Raw genomic sequence first — 18,619 nt, 5'->3', positions numbered from 1 at the left:
AAATGTCCCGCCGGGCGCGGCCCGCGCCGCGCGCAGGGACGGGAGCGGCCGCGCCGTGAGGCAGCAGGCGCCCGGCGAGACCCGCGCGCGTCCCGCCCTGCCCCACCGGCCCGGCACCCGCCGACCACCCGCTCCCGGCCGGCAAGGGCCGGCGCGGCGGTGAGTGAGCGGCGGCGCGGGCGGGCAGGGGGCGGCGGGCGGCCTCGCGGCGGGGGGAGCCGGTGGGGCCGGTCGGGCCGCCCGTTGCGCGCTTCTGCCGGCCTCGTGGGGGGAGTCTGCGGCCCGGGCCCGCTCGGCCGCGTCCCGCGGGGCGCTCGGCTGGCCGAGGCTGACCATGCAGCGGGAGAGGTGAGTGCGCGGGGCCCGCCCCGCGCGGGGCCCTGCAGGCCAGGCTCCCCCGGGAGGCTCCCGCGGCCGGCGCTCGCTCAGCTTCCCCTCTCTCCGCAGCGACTGCGCTGACGAGACGGGTCCCGCCAAGGGGGGCGCGGGTGCCGAGTACGCCATGCGAGCCCGCAAGAGGAAAGCTGATGTGGCCACGGTGAGTGCGGGCCCGGCCCGGTGCCCGCGGGCCAGCGCCCGCCCCGCCGCCGCGCCGGGCCCCCGCGCCTTTTGTTGGGGGTGCGGGGCCCACGCGGTGCGCCGGGGGCCGGGTGGGCCTGCGGGGCTGTGCTGCTCCTCAGGGACCAGGCGTGTGTCACAGCGGCCGACAGCTGCCTGTCCCGCGGTTTGTACTCCGGAAGTTATATGTCGCTTTTTGTAGTTCTTACAGGATCCTGATGAAGAAATTGCCAAAATGGAGATGACTAGAAAAAAGCCGTGTGAAAAACAGGTAATTGAATTCGCTTTATATGTAAATACCATATAATCTTACGGTACCCTGCTCTTACTTTACAGTACCTCATTATCTGTGTTAACGTGGTGAAACAGGTATGCTGCTGCCACATACTGCATAGCAATGGGCAAGAGGGACTGTTGACCCTGGTTGATGATGGAGTGTGCCAAACAAGTCAGTTCATATATGTAGTTCTGAAGCCTTTGCAAGACACAAGGCCTGTGTTGGTCTGAAACCTTACGTTAATGCTGAAATGAATTCAGCTGCCCTGTGGTTGCAAGGGTGCACCTGTCAAGCCTTTAGACCTACTCTGTGTTTGCTTCTCTAGAGGGGTGCAAAGGTTCAGTCATGTGCTTATGTACCTTGTACATGTGCTCCTATAGCTTGCTGGCCAAAGCACAAGACACTTAAGTATGCAGACAGAATCATCTCTTGAGGTGGTTCTCTTTGCTGTCATGTCTCTACTGCTCTGTTATCTGGGAAAGAAGAAAGCTTCCTCTTCTAGCATCAGCTGGAATATTCCCATTGGCAGGGGTAATTATCAGGCAAAGTAAGGGGCTCCTGATTAGAACTTGAAGTGTGTACTAGATGCTCATGGTATAGCAAAATAGACTTTGATTTTCTGCAGAAAGAAGGAATATTTCTGTAAAGTCACTGTCCCTCTGAAAATCAGTCCTGCACTGGATGTTGATAATGATCATTGCCAGCTTTCTTAGCAAGGCATGTAGAGTGAGCTGACTTATAAAGTCAAAACTAGCTCTGCTGGTGTCCTCTAGTTCCCTTTGCGTGCTTTCCATATTCTTGAAAAGCAGATACTTTTGGTATCTCTGTTGGTGTGTGATGTTGAAAGCATGATGCTTTTGTACCTCGAGTGGCCTGCCTTCTGGAATAGGTTCATTCCCCTCCTTTTTTTCCCTGATCACTCACACACACCTGCTCAGTCAGTGTCACTGAGCCTTCAGGCTGTCACTGCACACACAGGGTGATGCTGAAGTTGCGGGAGTCACGGTCAGGGTGTGCAGCCTGGCCTCGTTTGGTAGGCGAGGCTGTGCATAATGTGGCACATCTAACCCGAAGTGGCAGCTGGAAGTTCTAAGACTGAAGTGCTACCATAACAGATGGGCATCATTGTTTGGAATGGCCTCTGCTTGTTGCAACTGCGTACACTAGTTATCAGTCAACGTATTAAGCAGGGCTCAAATGGTGAGCATTTAATGAGGGGATCTCTCCTTCCCTTCTGTCTTTCTTTTGCACAGTATATTAAACTAATTCCTCACTTCTGACAAGGAAGAGCTGCCTGTCCTTCACTGCAGCTTTCTCCTTCACCAGAAGATTCATTCTGTTTAAACTGAGCAAGGCCTTCTTGTGCGTGTTTATTGCATAATAACAAGGTATTTGTTACAAAATCTCAATGGGGTCCCAATTTTATTGTCTTCTAGAAAGACAGTGGAAGGAAACTTGAGGTGTCTTTTGAATATGTTGACCTTCAACTCTGAAAGCAGATAAAGACTTCCAATTTTGTCCTCTTGTTTGTGCTCTTGGCCTGGTAGCTATTCAGCGGTACTTCAAGAATGATAGGTAAACTAAAACTTAGATAATTCAGGCAGTAGGCATCAAAGATCTTGGGAGTTTTTCAAGATGATCATAGGATGCTGGTGGAATTTGACCCTTTCATTCTAGAAACAGTAAATAATATCATGCCTATATATCTTTCCCTACATAGAGAAGGTATTTTTTTGTGACAAAGTAGCCAGATTGTTCCAGATCTGGTTAAAAAAAGCTAACATTTGGCTGCACAGCAGCAGCTCTTCAGTCTATGGTGTGACACAAGCTATTCTCTGATACAAATTGCCATGGACCACTAATGAGAATATGTTTACGGTTCCAGCAGCAGTATAGAGGGCTGGAATGATAGCCAGGGCGACAGTTACTCTGTGGAGACACGGCACTTCTAAAATGCAAGCAGCTATAAATCCACTGTAGCCCATACCACATGACTTCTACATTAAATAAATTGTTTACTGACACTAGCTTATCCACAAGGCAAAATATCAGAGTCACATCCTACTTTATGACATCTTCATAGTCAATTCATTAGTTTGCTTCTGTGGAACATAAGGCCCCAGTTCTTAATTAGGATGCAGTTACCCTTTATGTGATGAAAGGGTGGCTATATCATCAGGTCTGTGACAGCAGAATATTGCATAAATTCTGTGTTTGATTTTGGAGAACTGGCACTGCTGTAATTCTGCTAGTAATTCTGGCTGCTTTGTGGGGATGAATGCACTTCCAAGGCTCCATGTAAAACAAAATTTATCTAACTAGATTAGAATAATCTCTGCAATTATGATGTAAATTGCAGGGTCACCTCCATATAAAGTGAAGAATTGAATCTAGAAGTTAGCTTCTTTAGATGAAACTAGCTAATGTTTTCACATGTGAAGGTGAAATAAACACTCAGGAAGGAGTTTTGATCAGTTCCTCACTAGGTGTTTTCCAGAATCTGATTTTAGCATTGTCAAAGTGTTCCAGCTAAGTGTTTTGAAAATATCTTCCAAAAAGTTTCTTTGACTAATCTAGATTAATTTTTAAAGTTTCAATTTAAAAAACAAACAAACAAAACAAAGCCCACAAAAAAGAAGGATAAACTATACCTAGGTTGAGAATCTGACTTGGCTTTAATCTGGATCAGGGCATTTAGAGGGTTATTTAAAAGGAGTAGAAGCTCCTATGCTATCCCAGGAAGACTGGAACAACTTAATAGTGCAAGTTGCTCTTTTCTGTCCTGCTTACTAAGTCTGGAATTCCCATCTGATAGCAAAGAAAAATTCAATACTTCAAAGTAATGCATCCTATGAGTGCAAAATGGCTGGAATTGTAGGTCTTGCTGTTTCTGATGGGCAAACTAAGGCTGTGGACTTGGTAGGGATACTGTTGCCTATTGTATAAGGTGCTGCTTTTAGGGTGACAGCAGGTCTGTTCCCCTGCCATTGCTATCTATGCTGAAAAGCCTCTGTTACTGCTGTTTGCAGTTCTGTGTCATTCTCTTCCTCCTTGCTTGTCAGTGGAAGCTCATTCTGGTGGCTCCTAGCTCACATTGAGGTGCACAAGTGTTTCAGTAGTTTGTATTTTTAGGTGTTTCTTCTTCGCTGATGGCCCTGCATGGCCTATAAACAGTAGCCCCAGTGGTCACTGCCTGCTTGGTTTTATGTCTGATCTATATCCTGAAGGTTCAAAGAGATTAATTTCTATGACTGTTTGATGTATGAGTGAATGGTGACATGCTGCAGGAAACTGAGGCCTGCTAATGTTTGAGCTTTAAAAAGACCCCACCTCTGAAGTCTGGGTTTTCTCTGGAGCTGTATGGGCCTGGGTGCTCTAATGGGCTTTTCACCCACCTTCTGCCTTCCTGGTACCTCTTTTCCTTATGAGCCTTCTCCTGTGCTTTGTTCAGTTTCTGTGGTCTGTGTCTTGTTCTTAGGTCTGAGATAGAGATCTGCATCTGGTTAGTTGCTCCTGTAGCTGGAACACTACTGTGGGTGTCACCAAGCTTTCTTGCTGGGCTCCACGTAGATTTGAAGGGACTGTTCTCTGCACTGATTTTTGTTTGTGTGCTGCTTCAGCTCCTGTGTGTCTCAGAAGTAAGCTCAGGACTGTAGTATTTCCTCTGTTAGGCTGCACAGATTCTGGGTAACATCTGTTGCTTTCTGACAGGTCTCCACTTTTGGATTGGGTCTGTGCAAGCCCAAAGGAAGTTCTTCATGGTTTCCTCATACCTTCCCCACCTTAAACTGTTCCTTTTTTCAGTGGTGGCTCCTATTTCCTTACAGTTGCAGTGTGAGGTAATGCAGTTTCTTAATGGTGTTTCTTACTTTTGATTGAGTGTCTTGCTAAGTCTGCTTTAAAGACTCAAGAGCCTGATTGATATGTTCACTCTCTCAGCCAAAATCTGTGCCAGAGTTACGGTGCTCCCTCTCCTATACTAATTAATTCCTGTCTCCTTCTCCAATAGGCTGCTTTCTTTTGAAGCCCTGCATATTAGTTTTGTTCTTGTCTCTAGGTAAGCTGTGTACTTGCAGTGTTGCTCACATCTTTTCCCCAGTGTCTTGTTAAGTGACATTATGTTGTCAAAAACTTTGTTTTCCCTTCTTTTCAAACCACCTAATAGGCTCTCGAACTTTGATTTCTATTTTCTTATAGAAAATTCAGGGTGGTGAAATACCTTTAGTCTTGTTGCATGTGATGTGTCTGCTCGGAGAACTTTGTGAGCAAGACTCTTGTCCTTCAGAAACTGCTGGTGTAGTAGGCACCTTTAAATAGATACTGTAGCTTTTCTGTTTGCTGATTAACTGATAAGGCAGCACTTCTCCAAAGGCTGCTGGCAGCTGGGCTTGCTGTGCAGTTTAGAGAACAAAGTGTGACTAAAGTCTAGTTTTGAGGGAGGACAAAAATTAACTTCAAGCAATACCGATGTGACATTTTCATTTGAACTTTCAGTTTGTAAGGAGTCTGTCATTTTTAAGATAAGAGATACTATTCACTTGTTAACACACCTCCCCACCCAAATCAAATCCTGGCATGGCCGGGTATGTAGCTATGCTATATTTGCATGTAGAACTCCCAAGAAGAAAAAAGACTGATCTGTGTGTCAGTAATTCAAAGTGGAAAGCAGTCTTAGCTGTGAGAGGACTGTGAAATGTGGTTTTTGTTTCATCAAGTCAGTGGTTTCTGTTTGTGAAACTGGTGCGGGAGGGAGCCATTTTGCTGGAAAGTGATGTCATATGTAAGAAAGATGGCAAAAATCAGCTGCGGAAGCTTTTTTGCTGGAGGCAAAATTTCACATGGTGTTTTACTTGATAGTGCCTAATGATTCTTCTGAGCTTGTTTTTATTTTTTTTTAGCACATTAGAAATCTGTTAGGGAGTTCTGTCCTTTTAGTGGTGCAGAACTGATCAATTTGCAGCAAGATGGCTGACTTCAGTGTTAAACAGAAATGCCAAATTTTAATTTGCTTAGGGATGACAGTGCTGGCTTTTTATTCTACTGCAAATGAAGTACTGTTTTCCTGAGGTACCGTGTGAAGTGTACAAGATCCTGTTTAAGAGTTAGATGGCAGAAGAGTAAACCTAGACCTAAGTTCTGATCCAAATAAAAGTTGAAAGGACATCACTGGTGAAGTTTTGGATATCTGATGTTTGCAAACCATGGCAGAATTTGCCATATAAAATTATCTGCTTGATAATTTCGTAGCAATTGCTTAAAATGTACTTGGCTGTATTCTGAAAATTGGGTCATATATGCTTTGGGGTTTTTATCTTAATTCTGCTAAATGAACGAGTACGAAATTCTACAAACTATTTTGCCGTGTTCACCGTCTGAGACGCTTTGCATGGCTTCAGGCATATCACCTACATACTTCTTACCAGAAATCCTGACCTCATATTTGGGTCTTGGAGTTCCATCTGCTTGTTCTTTACCTGAGGGCAAGTGTATTTTTGGTAAAACAAAATGCAGCATGAGAGTAGGAGGTTCTGACTTGGGTATCCTTCCATGAAACAGTTGTGGTCCTTCAAAAGGAGAACGGGGGGGAGTGTTCTTCACCTTTAGTTCCAAACTTTCTCTACTGTGCTTATAAGCAACACCCCCTCTACTCAGCAGAGGTGAGGCCACATCTGTAGTGTCGTGTCCAGTTGTGGGCTCCCCAGTAAAAAAAGAGATGTGAGCATAGAAGAAAGAGTCCAGAAAGGTCCTTTAAGGTAATTCAGGAACCTGAGCATCTTTCCTGTAAGGAAAGGCTGAGGAAGCTGGGGCTGTTTAGTCTGGAGAAAAGGTTTGTGGCGATTTGTGTCAATTGTTTATAAATATTTGAAGGGAAGATGTAAAGAAGATGGAGCCAAGCTCTTCTTTGTGTGATGGGACAAGAGGTGATTTACACAAACTGAAGCAGAAGAGGTTCCCTCTGAATATCATGGAACGCTTTTTGAGGGCAGCCAAGCATGGCACAAGTTGTCCAAAATAGTTGTGGAGTCTCCATCCTTGAAGATACTCTAAAGCCTTCTGGACATGGTCCTGGGCAGCTGGCTCTTGGTGGCCCTTGTGAGCAGGGAGGTTGGCAAAAAGACCTAGAGGTGCTTTCCAGCCTCTACCATTCTGTGCAGTTCAAAGAGAGAAGACGTTGTGACAGAAGATATGAGTATCTTCTATCTACAACTAAAATGATGACTTCAAAAAGCAGAGTGTAAATCTCCTGTTTGATTGAACAGATGTCCTGGAATAACAGCCACGAGAATGCCCACATGCTGATCCCCACCCCGGATAAAGACGATGATCCCGTTCGTGTTGATTACTCGCGTTTCATCCATCTGAGCGTTGTTCCCACCAGAGCCACCCCACTGCCAGCTCTAGGGTGAGTCTGCTGGGCTGCTGCTGCCCTGTTTTCCTCTTGTCTCATGAGCCAAGACTAACCATTGCTCTCTCGCAGCTGGGCAAACAGGGATGATGTATGGAAAAACATGATCAACAAAGAGGAGACCTACATGAGGGATAAATTCTACATGCAAAGGCACCCCCAGCTGCAGCCTAAAATGAGAGCCGTCCTTCTAGACTGGCTAATGGAGGTAAGCTTTGCTGTGCTTGTGAGTGTTTCAAGTGTGCTTTTGTTGAAGTGCACTAATAACTGTCATGAGTGCACTTCAGGAGTACATTTAGCTCCAGGTACTTGTCTTCATCTTAAATTTTGTTAATGAATGGCACCAAACTTAAAGCATATATGATGGATTGAGCTGATGATTTGCAAACCGACAATATGTTCTGTTATTCATTTGGATTGATAGTGGATAATAATCAAATTTTCCCTAACACAGGGTAAGCTTTTAAGGTCACACTGCAGACAAAGGCTGAACAAATAATTATAAAAGTCACTGTGGGAAGGAAGGTGGGTAGCCCTGAGATCAGATCCATCTCACAGTCTTATCTGTTTTTGTAAAGCAGAATGTGCTACAACTTTCTCTAGTGTCTGAGTCATTTTTGCTCTTTGGATTACTTGGTGGCATAATCCCTGTTCTTAAGTTTAAAGTGCTTGTGAGAATTTTCTCTTTTGAGGTGTTGGAATGATGGATCTTTTGCAAAAAATGAGGAACTGGTATTCTGACATTGTTGGAACACGTGCTTCATTTCCTAGAGGGGTTTTCACTCTGATCTGTTTTTTTTTCCTGGAAGTTACTGTAATGACAGTCATCTTGTGTCTAAGGAAACTGTTTAACTCTTGAACTTAGTTAACATGCTACTTCACAATAGCAGTGAAGTAGAAAACCTGTATAAATTTTATGTCTATCTCATGCTTTTTTTGTTAAAACATATGTAGCATCTAGTTTTGACTTTTTAACGCTGTTCTTGACCTTTGTAATCTCTGTTGCCTCTCCAGGTTTGTGAAGCCTACAAACTTCACAGAGAAACTTTTTATTTAGCACAAGATTTCTTTGATCGCTTTATGGCAACACAACAGGATGTTGTAAAAACACTGTTGCAGCTTATTGGTGTCACTTCTCTATTCATAGCAGCAAAGCTTGAGGTAAGGATCTCCAGCTTTACTTAACATCAAAATGTGGATGGACACACAGCGCACTTACTGGATGCTGGACACATTGTGGAAAGCTTTATGAAGTTAGTTGCTCTCATTTTTTTCAGCTGGGAGACAGAAAAAGATATTTTTGCTTTTTTTCTTTCCAATGTTCCTGTTCTTTTTAAAAGTGGGTAAAATTATACTGTGGTTAGAGAATTCAGTGTTGGAATAAATCTAAACTTTTGGTTGCAGTTGCTGGATGAATTTTTGGCTGACTGCTGTATACAGAGACCAGTTTTTGCAATTTCATTGCAGTAGTGTACCTACTGCATGATTGTCTGGATTATTATTTACTGGAACAATTTGAACTACTAAAATACACAGTGCTTCTAAAGTTCCTAGTCGTTGAAGAGAGCTGCTGTTCAGTCTGTTCCTGAGCAAGAGATAAATGGCCTTTTCTTTAGGATGTTTAAAAAAAATCTTGGTGTCAGTTGTTATACAGTCCCAGTGGTAACGAATTCAAACAATACAGGTTTGTACTGATCCATCCAAAGTGAAAGTTGAGGGCTCTGATGAACAAAAAATCTGTCTGTTAAAGGCAGAGAACACCAGGATTTAAAAAGGGGGGATGAGGAATTATCTTTGTTTTGGAAGGCTGAGGCAGTGGTTGTTCTCTGTATTTCTTTATTTTTTGTTAAAGTAACACATGAAACTAGTTGCAACCTATTCCACAAATTAAATGCTCGATCTCGTATCTTTCAGGAAGTTTATCCACCAAAGTTGCACCAGTTTGCCTATGTTACAGATGGAGCCTGTACAGAAGATGAAATCATCAGTATGGAGTTGATCATTATGAAGGTAATATTTAAAAGTGGAATTAGTTTTTAAAAATGTGTAGCATAATCAGACTAAAAGCAGAGCTCCTCAGTTAATCTTAGGTACTGCTTAGAGGCACAATTTCTCTTACTAATTAGAAAGCAGTGTTTTCTCGAGGTAACAAGTGATCTAAAGCATCCAGCAGTATGTGTGCATTAACAAAATTGTTTGTTCCCTGACTGTATGATCAGGAAGAGCTACAGGAGAGTATTTGATTTGCATGTTTTAAAGGTGCCTTAACCAACTGGGATTAGAGTCTCTGGTTGTTAAACCGTCTTGCATGGTTTAAGTTAGGAACTTAACCTAAATTGGCACTGAAGTCTTGTGTATATCTGTTCTTTCAGGCTCTTAATTGGAACTTAAATCCACTGACAGTTGTATCGTGGCTAAACATTTACCTGCAAGTTGCATATTTAAATGATCTTTATGAGGTAATGCTGCCACAATATCCACAGCAGATATTTGTACAAATAACAGAGGTGAGACTGATTTCCTTCAAGTGCTGTTTCACCTGGAAAAGTGTTTTTGTGTCAGGCTTACTGAACATCTGTTGTCTTGTAGCTCTTGGATCTCTGTGTGCTGGATATTGGCTGCTTGGGATATACCTATGGAATACTTGCAGCTTCTGCTTTGTATCACTTCTCTTCATCTGAGTTGATGCAGAAAGTTTCAGGTATTGGCATTTAGGAACTTCAGTCCTGTGTGTTGGCAAATGTTGTCTTCATCCAGGCAGATAAGCATGTGTCTTGTGTTGCAGGTTATGAATTCTGTGAGATAGAGGACTGTGTGAAGTGGATGGTCCCGTTTGCCATGGCTCTGAGGGAAGTAGGAAGCTCCAAACTCAAACACTTTAGCGGGATCGCTCCTGAAGATTTGCACAATATACAGACGCACATTAACAGCTTTGATTTGCTGGTATGTATGTGTAGAATGAAGACAAAAACCTCTCTGTGAAATCTGAGGTCTTGTTTCTTTGGTTAGGACATACAGTCAGTCAAGTGAAGCATTTCCAGGTTGAGACGGAGTGTGTTTAGATGATAAAAGGCATAAGGTTGTAGTCCAGATCCAAAGTTCTTGAGACAAGGACTTGTCTTGGGACTGACTTGTTCAATATTTAGTTTAAAAAGGTGATTGTGCCTTCAGCCTCTCATCTCAAACAGCATATAATCACCCCAGAAATCAGAAGCATTTCTCTACCCTTTGGGATACTTCAAATACCTTGTGTTAGACCTTTCTCTCTAGGAAATACCGCTAATATAGTCTTGTCTGACCCAGAGAAAAATCAAGAGAGATTACTTGAGATTGATCTAGTGGGACTGTTGTGTGACAGTGGCCATTGACAAGCAGTGGAGCAAGAGCAGTTTTTAGTGTGAGGAGTTTGCAGAGGATCAAAACCTTCTTCAACAAATTGTGGTTTAAGCTATTTGGGTTATTTTTTTTCTCTTTAGGTTATTGAATTGTAGGTAGAAGTTAAAGTTCCTCCTGCTCAGTTGTTTCTGAATTTTGCTTTCTTGAAGGTACAGGAGCGCTTGCATGTTATGAATACCTAATGCTAATCATCAGATCCCAAACACTAATACTGATCTCATGAAGTTGTACTGCAAATAACTACTGTGTACTATATGGTTTATCAGTTACTGTTAGGAGGATTAGATATGGATATGCATTTCCAGATTAGCAATCTATCAGATTATAAAACACTGGATTCTATTGATCTGTTGCATAGACACACCAAAATAAAGATTTTTTTTTTTTCCCCCTTTTTCATGTGCTTTCAGGACAGAGCTCAAGCAAAACAAGCCATATTGGCTGAGCAAAATAGGACTTCACCCTTCCCCACTGGTGTCCTTACACCACCACAAAGTAGTAAGAAACTATCTTCTGGATTGCAATAAATATGACTTTAGGAACTGTTGATGGCAAATTTTGCTGAAGTGCCTGTTCTGCTGGTTTTAGCTCCTTCTCCATTACAAAAATGCTGCCAGTGAAGTTCATAAGCTTTCACGAAATCTGAAAAGGAAACCTTACTTTCACGTGACAGAAGTTTTTTCTATTTGAAATAGTTTTATTGAATGTTAAAATATTTTAAAGAAATGGATCAAGTACACCAGCCACTTGAAAGAACACTGAAGTGTGCTCCAGATGCTGCTACGGAGGGTGATGCTTGATCAACTGTTCAGAAAAAGGGCTTGAAATTTATATTAGTTACTTTGCCTGTTTGTCCTTTGGGTAATCTGCAGATTTGTCCCTCGTTGACAAATGGGCAAAAAGTGCTGTGGAAGACATTTCAAAGCCTCTTTTTTGAATGGTTGGCTTACAACTTGATGCCTTTTAAAAAACTCTTTATTGTAAAAGCTGCTATGTCTCTGTATTCATTTTTAATAAAAATGCTGTCTAAGACAGCTGGTTTTATGTATATTTCTATATTTCTTTTAACTATGATCAGTTAAAATTTTTTCAGACTGTGACCTTTAATAAGTGTGGGATTTGGGGATGAATAGTGTAGTAACTATTGTTTTATTTATTTACCACTACTTAACTATGGAAACTTCTTTATTTGGATACTAAAGTAAAATTGTCATGTTGGGCTACTTGGATTTCCTCTAGCCAGGTACAGGAGGCTGGGGAGGGGATAATAAACATGACAAGTACCTGGGGAATCCTTCCTTAACACTCTGTAACGATCAGCTTACTGGGAAATTCTTGAATCAGGTTGTCTGGATTGTTACTCTTAGGTGATGCTCAGTGAGAGGTGATCAGTAGGAAAAGTCTACCTCTTAAATAATCATTTAAACACGAGGGGTTTGGCATGGTATTTAACAAATAATCATGTGTGCAGAGTTATATTTTTGGAGAGGTATGTGCCTTTTTACAGTAAAGTCTTTGACCTTTGCAATGTCTGAGAATCACAGAGGTCCTAATGGGACACTATCTGGAAATTCGTGGAGTTCTGGAGGAGAGAGGAACAAAGAAATAAATGGTTCCTTGTTTTTTGTATGTTTTTTTGGTGCTTGCTTTGAAGGACTGTTCAATAACACTGCAAACTTTTGAGACTACCAGGGTTCATCATGTCCTGCTGCAGATAACTTTAATGCTACACCTAATATTTCAGGAAGCTCCTATTTTGTTGTTAGCTTTTTTTTTTTTTAAACAATAGTTCCCAGCAAGGCTGCTTTTTATTATTTTTTTAAGTTATTCTGCTTTTTTTTCTCTTCTCTGACCCAGTATTCTGATAAATGTTAAAACTTTAATAAAAATGCCTGTGGTAATCAATGGTAAGCAAGTTCTTTGGTGCTGCTGGCTTTTTTTCCTTGCAATGAATGGTTTTAAGTTCTGTGTTAACAAAACAAGTGCAAATGTGAGCTGAACACATTTGCTGGTGCCAGTTTACGGAGGTTTTAATTTCTCAGAGAATTTCGTGCTTAGACAAAGGAGATGTAATATTTGCTGATTATGGAAGGATTTGCCAAGATGTATTTTGGTGATTTGTCCTTAAATGTAGAACACAAAGTGGGGGTGGATGAGGGAAACTAATCCTCCTGAAAGGTGGTCTGTAGTCTTAATTCCTAAATCACCAACCATGCTTCAGTGCTAGGCCTTTTGGTGTTTGTTTTCAGATCTTAGTCTCTTTTAGATGCTTCACAACAAAACCACAATTTCTTTTTTTTTTTTAATTTCTGACTGTCTTAAAAATGGGGATTGGTTTTAACTGTTCAAGAAAATATCCTGTGGTAATATAAGACAGATGGCAAACTCTTAACTTGCAGTTTAAACTAAGTATTAAACTATGGTTAATACCTCTGCAAGAGTGAATGTAGATGTTCCATGTGTTTCTGGGTTGTGTGGAAAACCAGGATCTGAGAGATACACCTGTGAATTAAACTTGTTCAGACAACAGGCCTCTCTCCAAATGTGATCTCTGCTTCAGATGGTGATCCTGCTAATTTTACAATTCCTTCTTTTGTGAAAGGTCAGCCTCCTGTATTCTGCTGGAAGGCACTGTGTTCAGAGTGTGGAGATCGTGGCTTTGCAGCTCCCCAGGTAGGAATGCAGTCACATCCCAGAGGTGCAGCACATCCCTTCTGGGGGGACTTGCCTTAAGAGATATTTTCTTACTTTCTCTTCTTTTATCTCTTATAAGAATCTGTTTCTGGTTGTCTATTGCAACATGTGGATACTGTGTCTGGTGCTGCCTTTCTAGGGTAGCTTGAAAAAAATTTTGTACTGGTTGCTACAAGCTGAAAAGAAGTCTTAGAAGAAGAGTGCGGGTAACTTTAAGGAAGATAGTTGTCCCTGTTAGAAAAAACCGGCCACCTCCAAGAGGGAGTTGCCTCCCTATTTCTTTGCTTGTGGATCCTATTCTCCTAAATTCTGATCCTAGCCCAGTCTGGTGTGGGGGGGAAGTAAGGGGGACAGTGCCTGGCTAGGTATGAGGAAAAGGTTTGGGGGCTTTTGTCTGAAGTTTGTGCAACAAAGATAGGCTAATACCAAGTATTATATTCTTGCAGGCTCTGACCCCAGATGTGTTACCCCGAGAGGTGTGGGGAGAGGCCTCCAGGGGTGAACAGCCCCAGCAATGATGCAGGAGAGGCAGCACTGGGCAACCCTGAGAAAGCAATTTAGCTGTGCAGTGCTGCACACTCCTCAACTGGAAACTGTCTCTCTTTAATGGCTCCAGACCAGCATAAAGCATGCTGCAAAGTAAATTGAATTTGCAGGAACCCAGGTGGTGCATGATTATCTTCTCCTCCTGAAAGGTTTGTCATAACAATGCATCAAACCCTCACCTTGGTCTGAAAGCTGGGGGCATCAGAGGAACTGAACACCAGAAATGAATCCAGTGCTAATTTTGCATTACTGCTACTGTAAAATTGGAAATTGTGGGTTGGTGTGGGTGTATTGAAGGAAGTAGCCCCAAAAGAGTGAGCTGAGGCTGCAGTTGTGAGCTGGACTGGAGAGGAGCAGTGCTGGTTGAGCAGAAAAGATGGAGGCATGGCAGTCCCCACTGAGTCAGCCAGATGCTCAGCTCTTGTAAATGCTGTAGGTACCTAACAGAAATAGTTATTGGCATAAATGGTTCACAGAAATAGTTCTGCATAGCTTGTGTGCCCTAAAGCAGGAGGGTGGTCTTTCTCTGGTTCTATTTGTAGGTCTCAGGTCAGCATCTCCTCTTGGTTCTCAGGAATTACAACGTGAGGGATTTATTACATCCCTGCTTGCACAAGGTGAAGGCAAGAGCCAGCCCCGGGGGCCTGGCTCAGGGTTCTCTCTTCCTGGGTGCTATTTGCTGCCCACAGAGTGCAGCAGCAGCAGCCTGAGTCCGGGAGGCTGGGTGGGTGGAACACTTCCTTCAGGCAGGCTGTCAGGTCAGACCTCACTGCCAGTGTACGAGGCTTTGCAGCAGCATCTGCCCTTGGGGGGAAGTGTCAGGGAGCCTGAACTTCAGCTTGGGAGTTGCCATAGCCTACAATGGGCTCTTTTCCAGACTTTATTTGGAGTAACACCTGCAAGGTAAAGGCTTCTGGAACACTTGGGGGGGTCAGTGCAGTGCAGCAGGGGTCTGGTGAGCAGGCTGGCATTGGATGTACTCACTTCACCTTTGTAGGCATGAACCTTCTGTTCTGGGAATTCAGGGAACTGCTGTCTCTAGGCTTTATCAGCATGCATTAAAAGCACCAGATCATCCATACCCTGTCTTCCACAAGGCTCTTCTACCAAAAAAAGAGACACTGGTGTGAAATAACACAGGTTAGCTTTGTCTAGCCTTGAATTTGTTGGGGATTAGGAACAGCCCTGCCTTGCTGGCAAGGCCAGGGGCAGCTTGGCATGGGGTCTTGTAGTCTCTGCTCAGGTTTGGCATTTAAACAGGGGGTGTAGCTCTGTCATGGGTGCCTGTGGCAGGGAGCAGCAGGGCTCTTCCTCTTCTGGCTGTCCTGCCTTCGCCCCAGCCATGGGGTAGCCAGTCTGGGTGGAGAAACGGAGAGGTTTGGCTTTTGGTGGTGGGGTTTTTTTTTTTGTGTGTCTGTTTTGTTTTGGGTTTGGTGGGTTTTTTGTGTCTGAGATGGCAGGAGAAAAGTATGTACAAGTATGAGAAGACTTTAATGTCTATTTCTTGTTGTTACAGCAATTTGTGAAACTTCTCTGCTTGGAAGTTAGAACTAGAGCAGGGCACCCACTTGGCTTGAGCTGATGAACAGTCGAGTATTTTGATGATCCTGTGTTCTTTCAGTCACACTACCTGCAAACCAGATTTAAAGTACAAAATGTGTTTCTCTGAAATTTTGAGTAGTCCACTATTGCCACAACTTATATATGATCAAACATTTAACTAAGACTGCAGAATATGGCAATTCTATATGAGCTATCTCCTTTCAGTATCTTAAATAATAAGTTTATGCTGAGCACGAAGGGTAGGTTTGTATATGAAGCTTTTTACTTCCATTAAAGGTGAGTTTCACATTAGAAAAAGAAAGTATTCTTTGTAGGCTTAATAGAACCAGGGATTTCAAAACTCCACAGACTGGTGCGTTTGAGGGCAAAATGTGGAGATGGCTATCAAGGAAGGAAGGAAGGAAAACCTTTCTGATCCCAGGGGCTTTGGTCTTACAGATGCCGGCAATTCAGGAAGTGTCTACTGGAAGTGCAAATCTACTTGAAAACTGGGTTTGTTTTACAAAGCCAAACATATTCTCATGTAACTCATATAGTAAAAAAGCAAATGTGTTTTTATAATGCACTGATTTTTTTGATTTTCAGCATGATGGCAATAATATCCAAGGAGGAAAAATATGCAATCCTAAATGTTTGCCTCAGCATATGTGTTTGCCTGGGATATGAGGAAAAATTGTGTGGAGCTTCTCCCACCTGGTGCCTGTTCTGTCAGATGTGCCCCAGCCCCTGCTCCTGGCATGGAGGAGAGCAGGTGCCTGACAAGAACTGTCTTTATGTGAGGGGAAGAGGTTTCCTTTATCAGCATGTGCTCCTGTGCTCAGAGTCTCAAATGGTAACTTCTGCCTTGGCTTGGCTAAAGAAATAAGCGGTTTGTTGCTTTTTATATTCTCATGACTGTTGAAAGAAGAGAAGTTACTTTGTTTATGGATAGTGGCTGGGGAGGGGAAATGCTTCTGTAAATCTAAATGCACTTAATGTCTTTCTGGCAATATTACAGTTGATCGCTCTTCATTTAAAAACCAGTATTTGGTCACATATGTTATACTTTTATACTGTAAAGGCAACATCAAAGCACCAAATGTTTGGGTCTCTCACAAACTGTATACAGTAGCATTCCTTGAAAATGAAATGATAATGGGTTTAATCAAGAGCCAAACAATTTTCCTGACAGAGAAAAGCAACAAGCCTGAACATTTTCTGGAAAATTGTGCAGTTAACAGCCACCCCACAGAAGTGGTTTTCCTGGTGCTAAAAGCATGGCTGGGTCTCTTTTCTTCCTTTGGGGGTCAGATTCTTTTATTTTCAGTAGGGTCAGGAGCCCAAAGTAATTTCTGTACAGATGTGAGTTTCCAGAAAGAAGCTGTTGGTGACACGAGGATGTGAAGCTGACAGGGTGAGACTGGCTGGCCTGCATGAGCAGGGAGCAGACACTGCTCTGGATGTAGATTGTTGCTTTTTTCTTGAATATGGACGGAAGAGGCCTGCCATACAACTGTAAGTAAGCGGCTTGGCTGGAAAGAAGAGAGTAAAAATGTAATGAAACTGTAGGAATGTGTTTGGGCTCCTCCCAAGGCAAAAGAAGGAGTAGGGACAGCTGTGATTTGCTCAGGTTATCGTGTTCAGACTCCAGTTACACAAGCTTTACCTATGGTGTACTCTGCGTGCAACCAGGATAAATGGTTTGAGCTTTCTTGGATTGGATCCCAGAGCAGCAACATCAGATGGAGAAGAGTAATATGGTGCTTTATTTTGCAGTTCTGTGCAAGGTGTTTTGATTTTTTTGAGGGGGGGCACTCTATTGGGACGCCAGCCTCTGCAGCTCAGCACCTCAGCCCAATTTTTCTACGTGTCAGGAGTTATTGACCATCACAAGAGTTAAAAGATAAAGGTTATCTTTTCACCCCGTTATCCATCTTCCAGTTCTTGCCAGATGCCAATGTCATTTTTGGACTGTAGAGCTCGCAGTGAGCTTTGGTTGTTACACTTGGGTTTAAGATCATTCTGACAATAAACAAGTTGCTTTCTCACCTCAGCCAGACCTGCCAAATGCTGCTGTCTGATGTGGGTAAAGCTGATGTTTCTGGGCTCGCAGGAGGCACCCCTCTTACCTCTGCCAGAATGATGATGATGAGGATGTTATTTGAGCACAGGAGAGGGCAAGTGAAACCCTTTTTACATCTCTGATTGGGAAGTCTGGTTGTCAGCCTTGTGAGGGCAGAGAAAGATGTTGGCCAAAATCTTGCAGAATGAAGAATGCTCTGAGGAAAGGTTAGCTGATCCTGCGTGGTGTTATTAGTATTCTGGGCTTCAGTCAGGAGATTAATAATAGCCACAGACAGTGTCTCTTCATATTAAAGTGTCTTCACATGAGTAGTTTGGGTGAGTGCAAAAGGACTGCAAGGCACAAGCAAGCTGTCTTGTCTCGCCCCAACTGACAATGAGTCAACACTTTAATATAAAGAACAGACAGTTGGTAACAGTCATTAACATAACAAAGTGCCCTATAGATCACTCCAAATTCATCTGACTGTTTTTAGGCAAATGTTTTCCCCTGAGAAGTGGCAACGGAACAATTTGTTGGATGTTTTGCTGCCTGGGCCACCCTGCTCTGCTGGGAGTGGGAGAGGTGCTGCTTGTGGGATGCATGGTCTAGAAACCCCCTAATACGGGATGGTATTTGCTTGCAGTGACTGAGTTGGTTGGTTTTTTTAACCTGATTTCCTACAAAATCTGGACTCGTGGGGTTTTTTTTGTGGTTCCTCTCCCCACTTCCCTGTCTCTTGGCTTCCTCCACTGGACAACTTAAATAAGATCTGACTTCTGTTAATGCAGGTAAGAAGAAAAAGGAGGAGTCAGACAAGCTACTGATCGTCTGTGAAGGAGCAGCACAGGCTTCTCTCTCTGTGCTTGGCCACACCCTGGATGAGTGATGGTGGAGGATCTGTGCTGGCAGGATCAGAGGTGGGAAGAGAAGAAGAAGGAACTGGGGCTGTGGCCCTGGCAGTTGTGATGCACATCTGGCACTGGAGTGGGATGAGTAGAGCCTAAGAGTAGCCCCAAGGAGGGAGGAAATGCCACACACAAAAGCAGGTCTGTTACTGGTCGTCATGAGAAATTTGCATGACTTCCTTGCATACCATTGTGCTGGGAGGACGCAGGGAATGCGCTGGTGCAGCACA

The 18,619-nt window shown here is 43.3% G+C and overlaps 1 protein-coding gene and 1 long non-coding RNA gene across 3 annotated transcripts; both read left to right on the top strand.

Moving 5' to 3' along the window:
• Positions 1-41: 41 nt before the first annotated feature.
• Positions 42-12,548, top strand: CCNE1 (cyclin E1). 2 transcript variants are annotated; one of them, XM_066194668.1, is made up of 11 exons: positions 42-159; positions 448-538; positions 761-829; positions 7,096-7,238; positions 7,314-7,449; positions 8,256-8,402; positions 9,156-9,251; positions 9,614-9,748; positions 9,831-9,942; positions 10,027-10,184; positions 11,048-12,548. In XM_066194668.1, the coding sequence occupies exons 2-11, from the start codon at positions 503-505 to the stop codon at positions 11,162-11,164; spliced, it is 1,149 nt and encodes a 382-aa protein (XP_066050765.1). In that variant the 5' UTR covers positions 42-159; positions 448-502; the 3' UTR covers positions 11,165-12,548. The 2 variants fall into 2 exon arrangements, with proteins under 2 accessions (XP_066050765.1, XP_066050764.1); XM_066194667.1 differs by lacking the exon at positions 42-159 and adding an exon at positions 197-348.
• Positions 12,549-13,238: 690 nt separating this feature from the next.
• On the top strand, positions 13,239-16,249 carry LOC136295737 (uncharacterized). The gene is made up of 3 exons (XR_010722783.1): positions 13,239-13,310; positions 13,778-14,026; positions 16,026-16,249. It is a non-coding gene; the product is annotated as an uncharacterized lncRNA (long non-coding RNA).
• The last annotated feature ends 2,370 nt before the right edge of the window (positions 16,250-18,619 follow it).

This window comes from Chamaea fasciata, unplaced genomic scaffold, assembly GCF_029207755.1.
Source record: "Chamaea fasciata isolate MVZ Bird 193981 ecotype frontalis unplaced genomic scaffold, bChaFas1.0.hap1 SCAF_12, whole genome shotgun sequence".
In the NCBI taxonomy this organism is placed as follows: domain Eukaryota; kingdom Metazoa; phylum Chordata; class Aves; order Passeriformes; family Sylviidae; genus Chamaea; species Chamaea fasciata.
The sequence above is the reverse complement of the archived record's forward strand: the minus strand, read 5'-3'. Positions and strand labels throughout refer to the sequence as shown.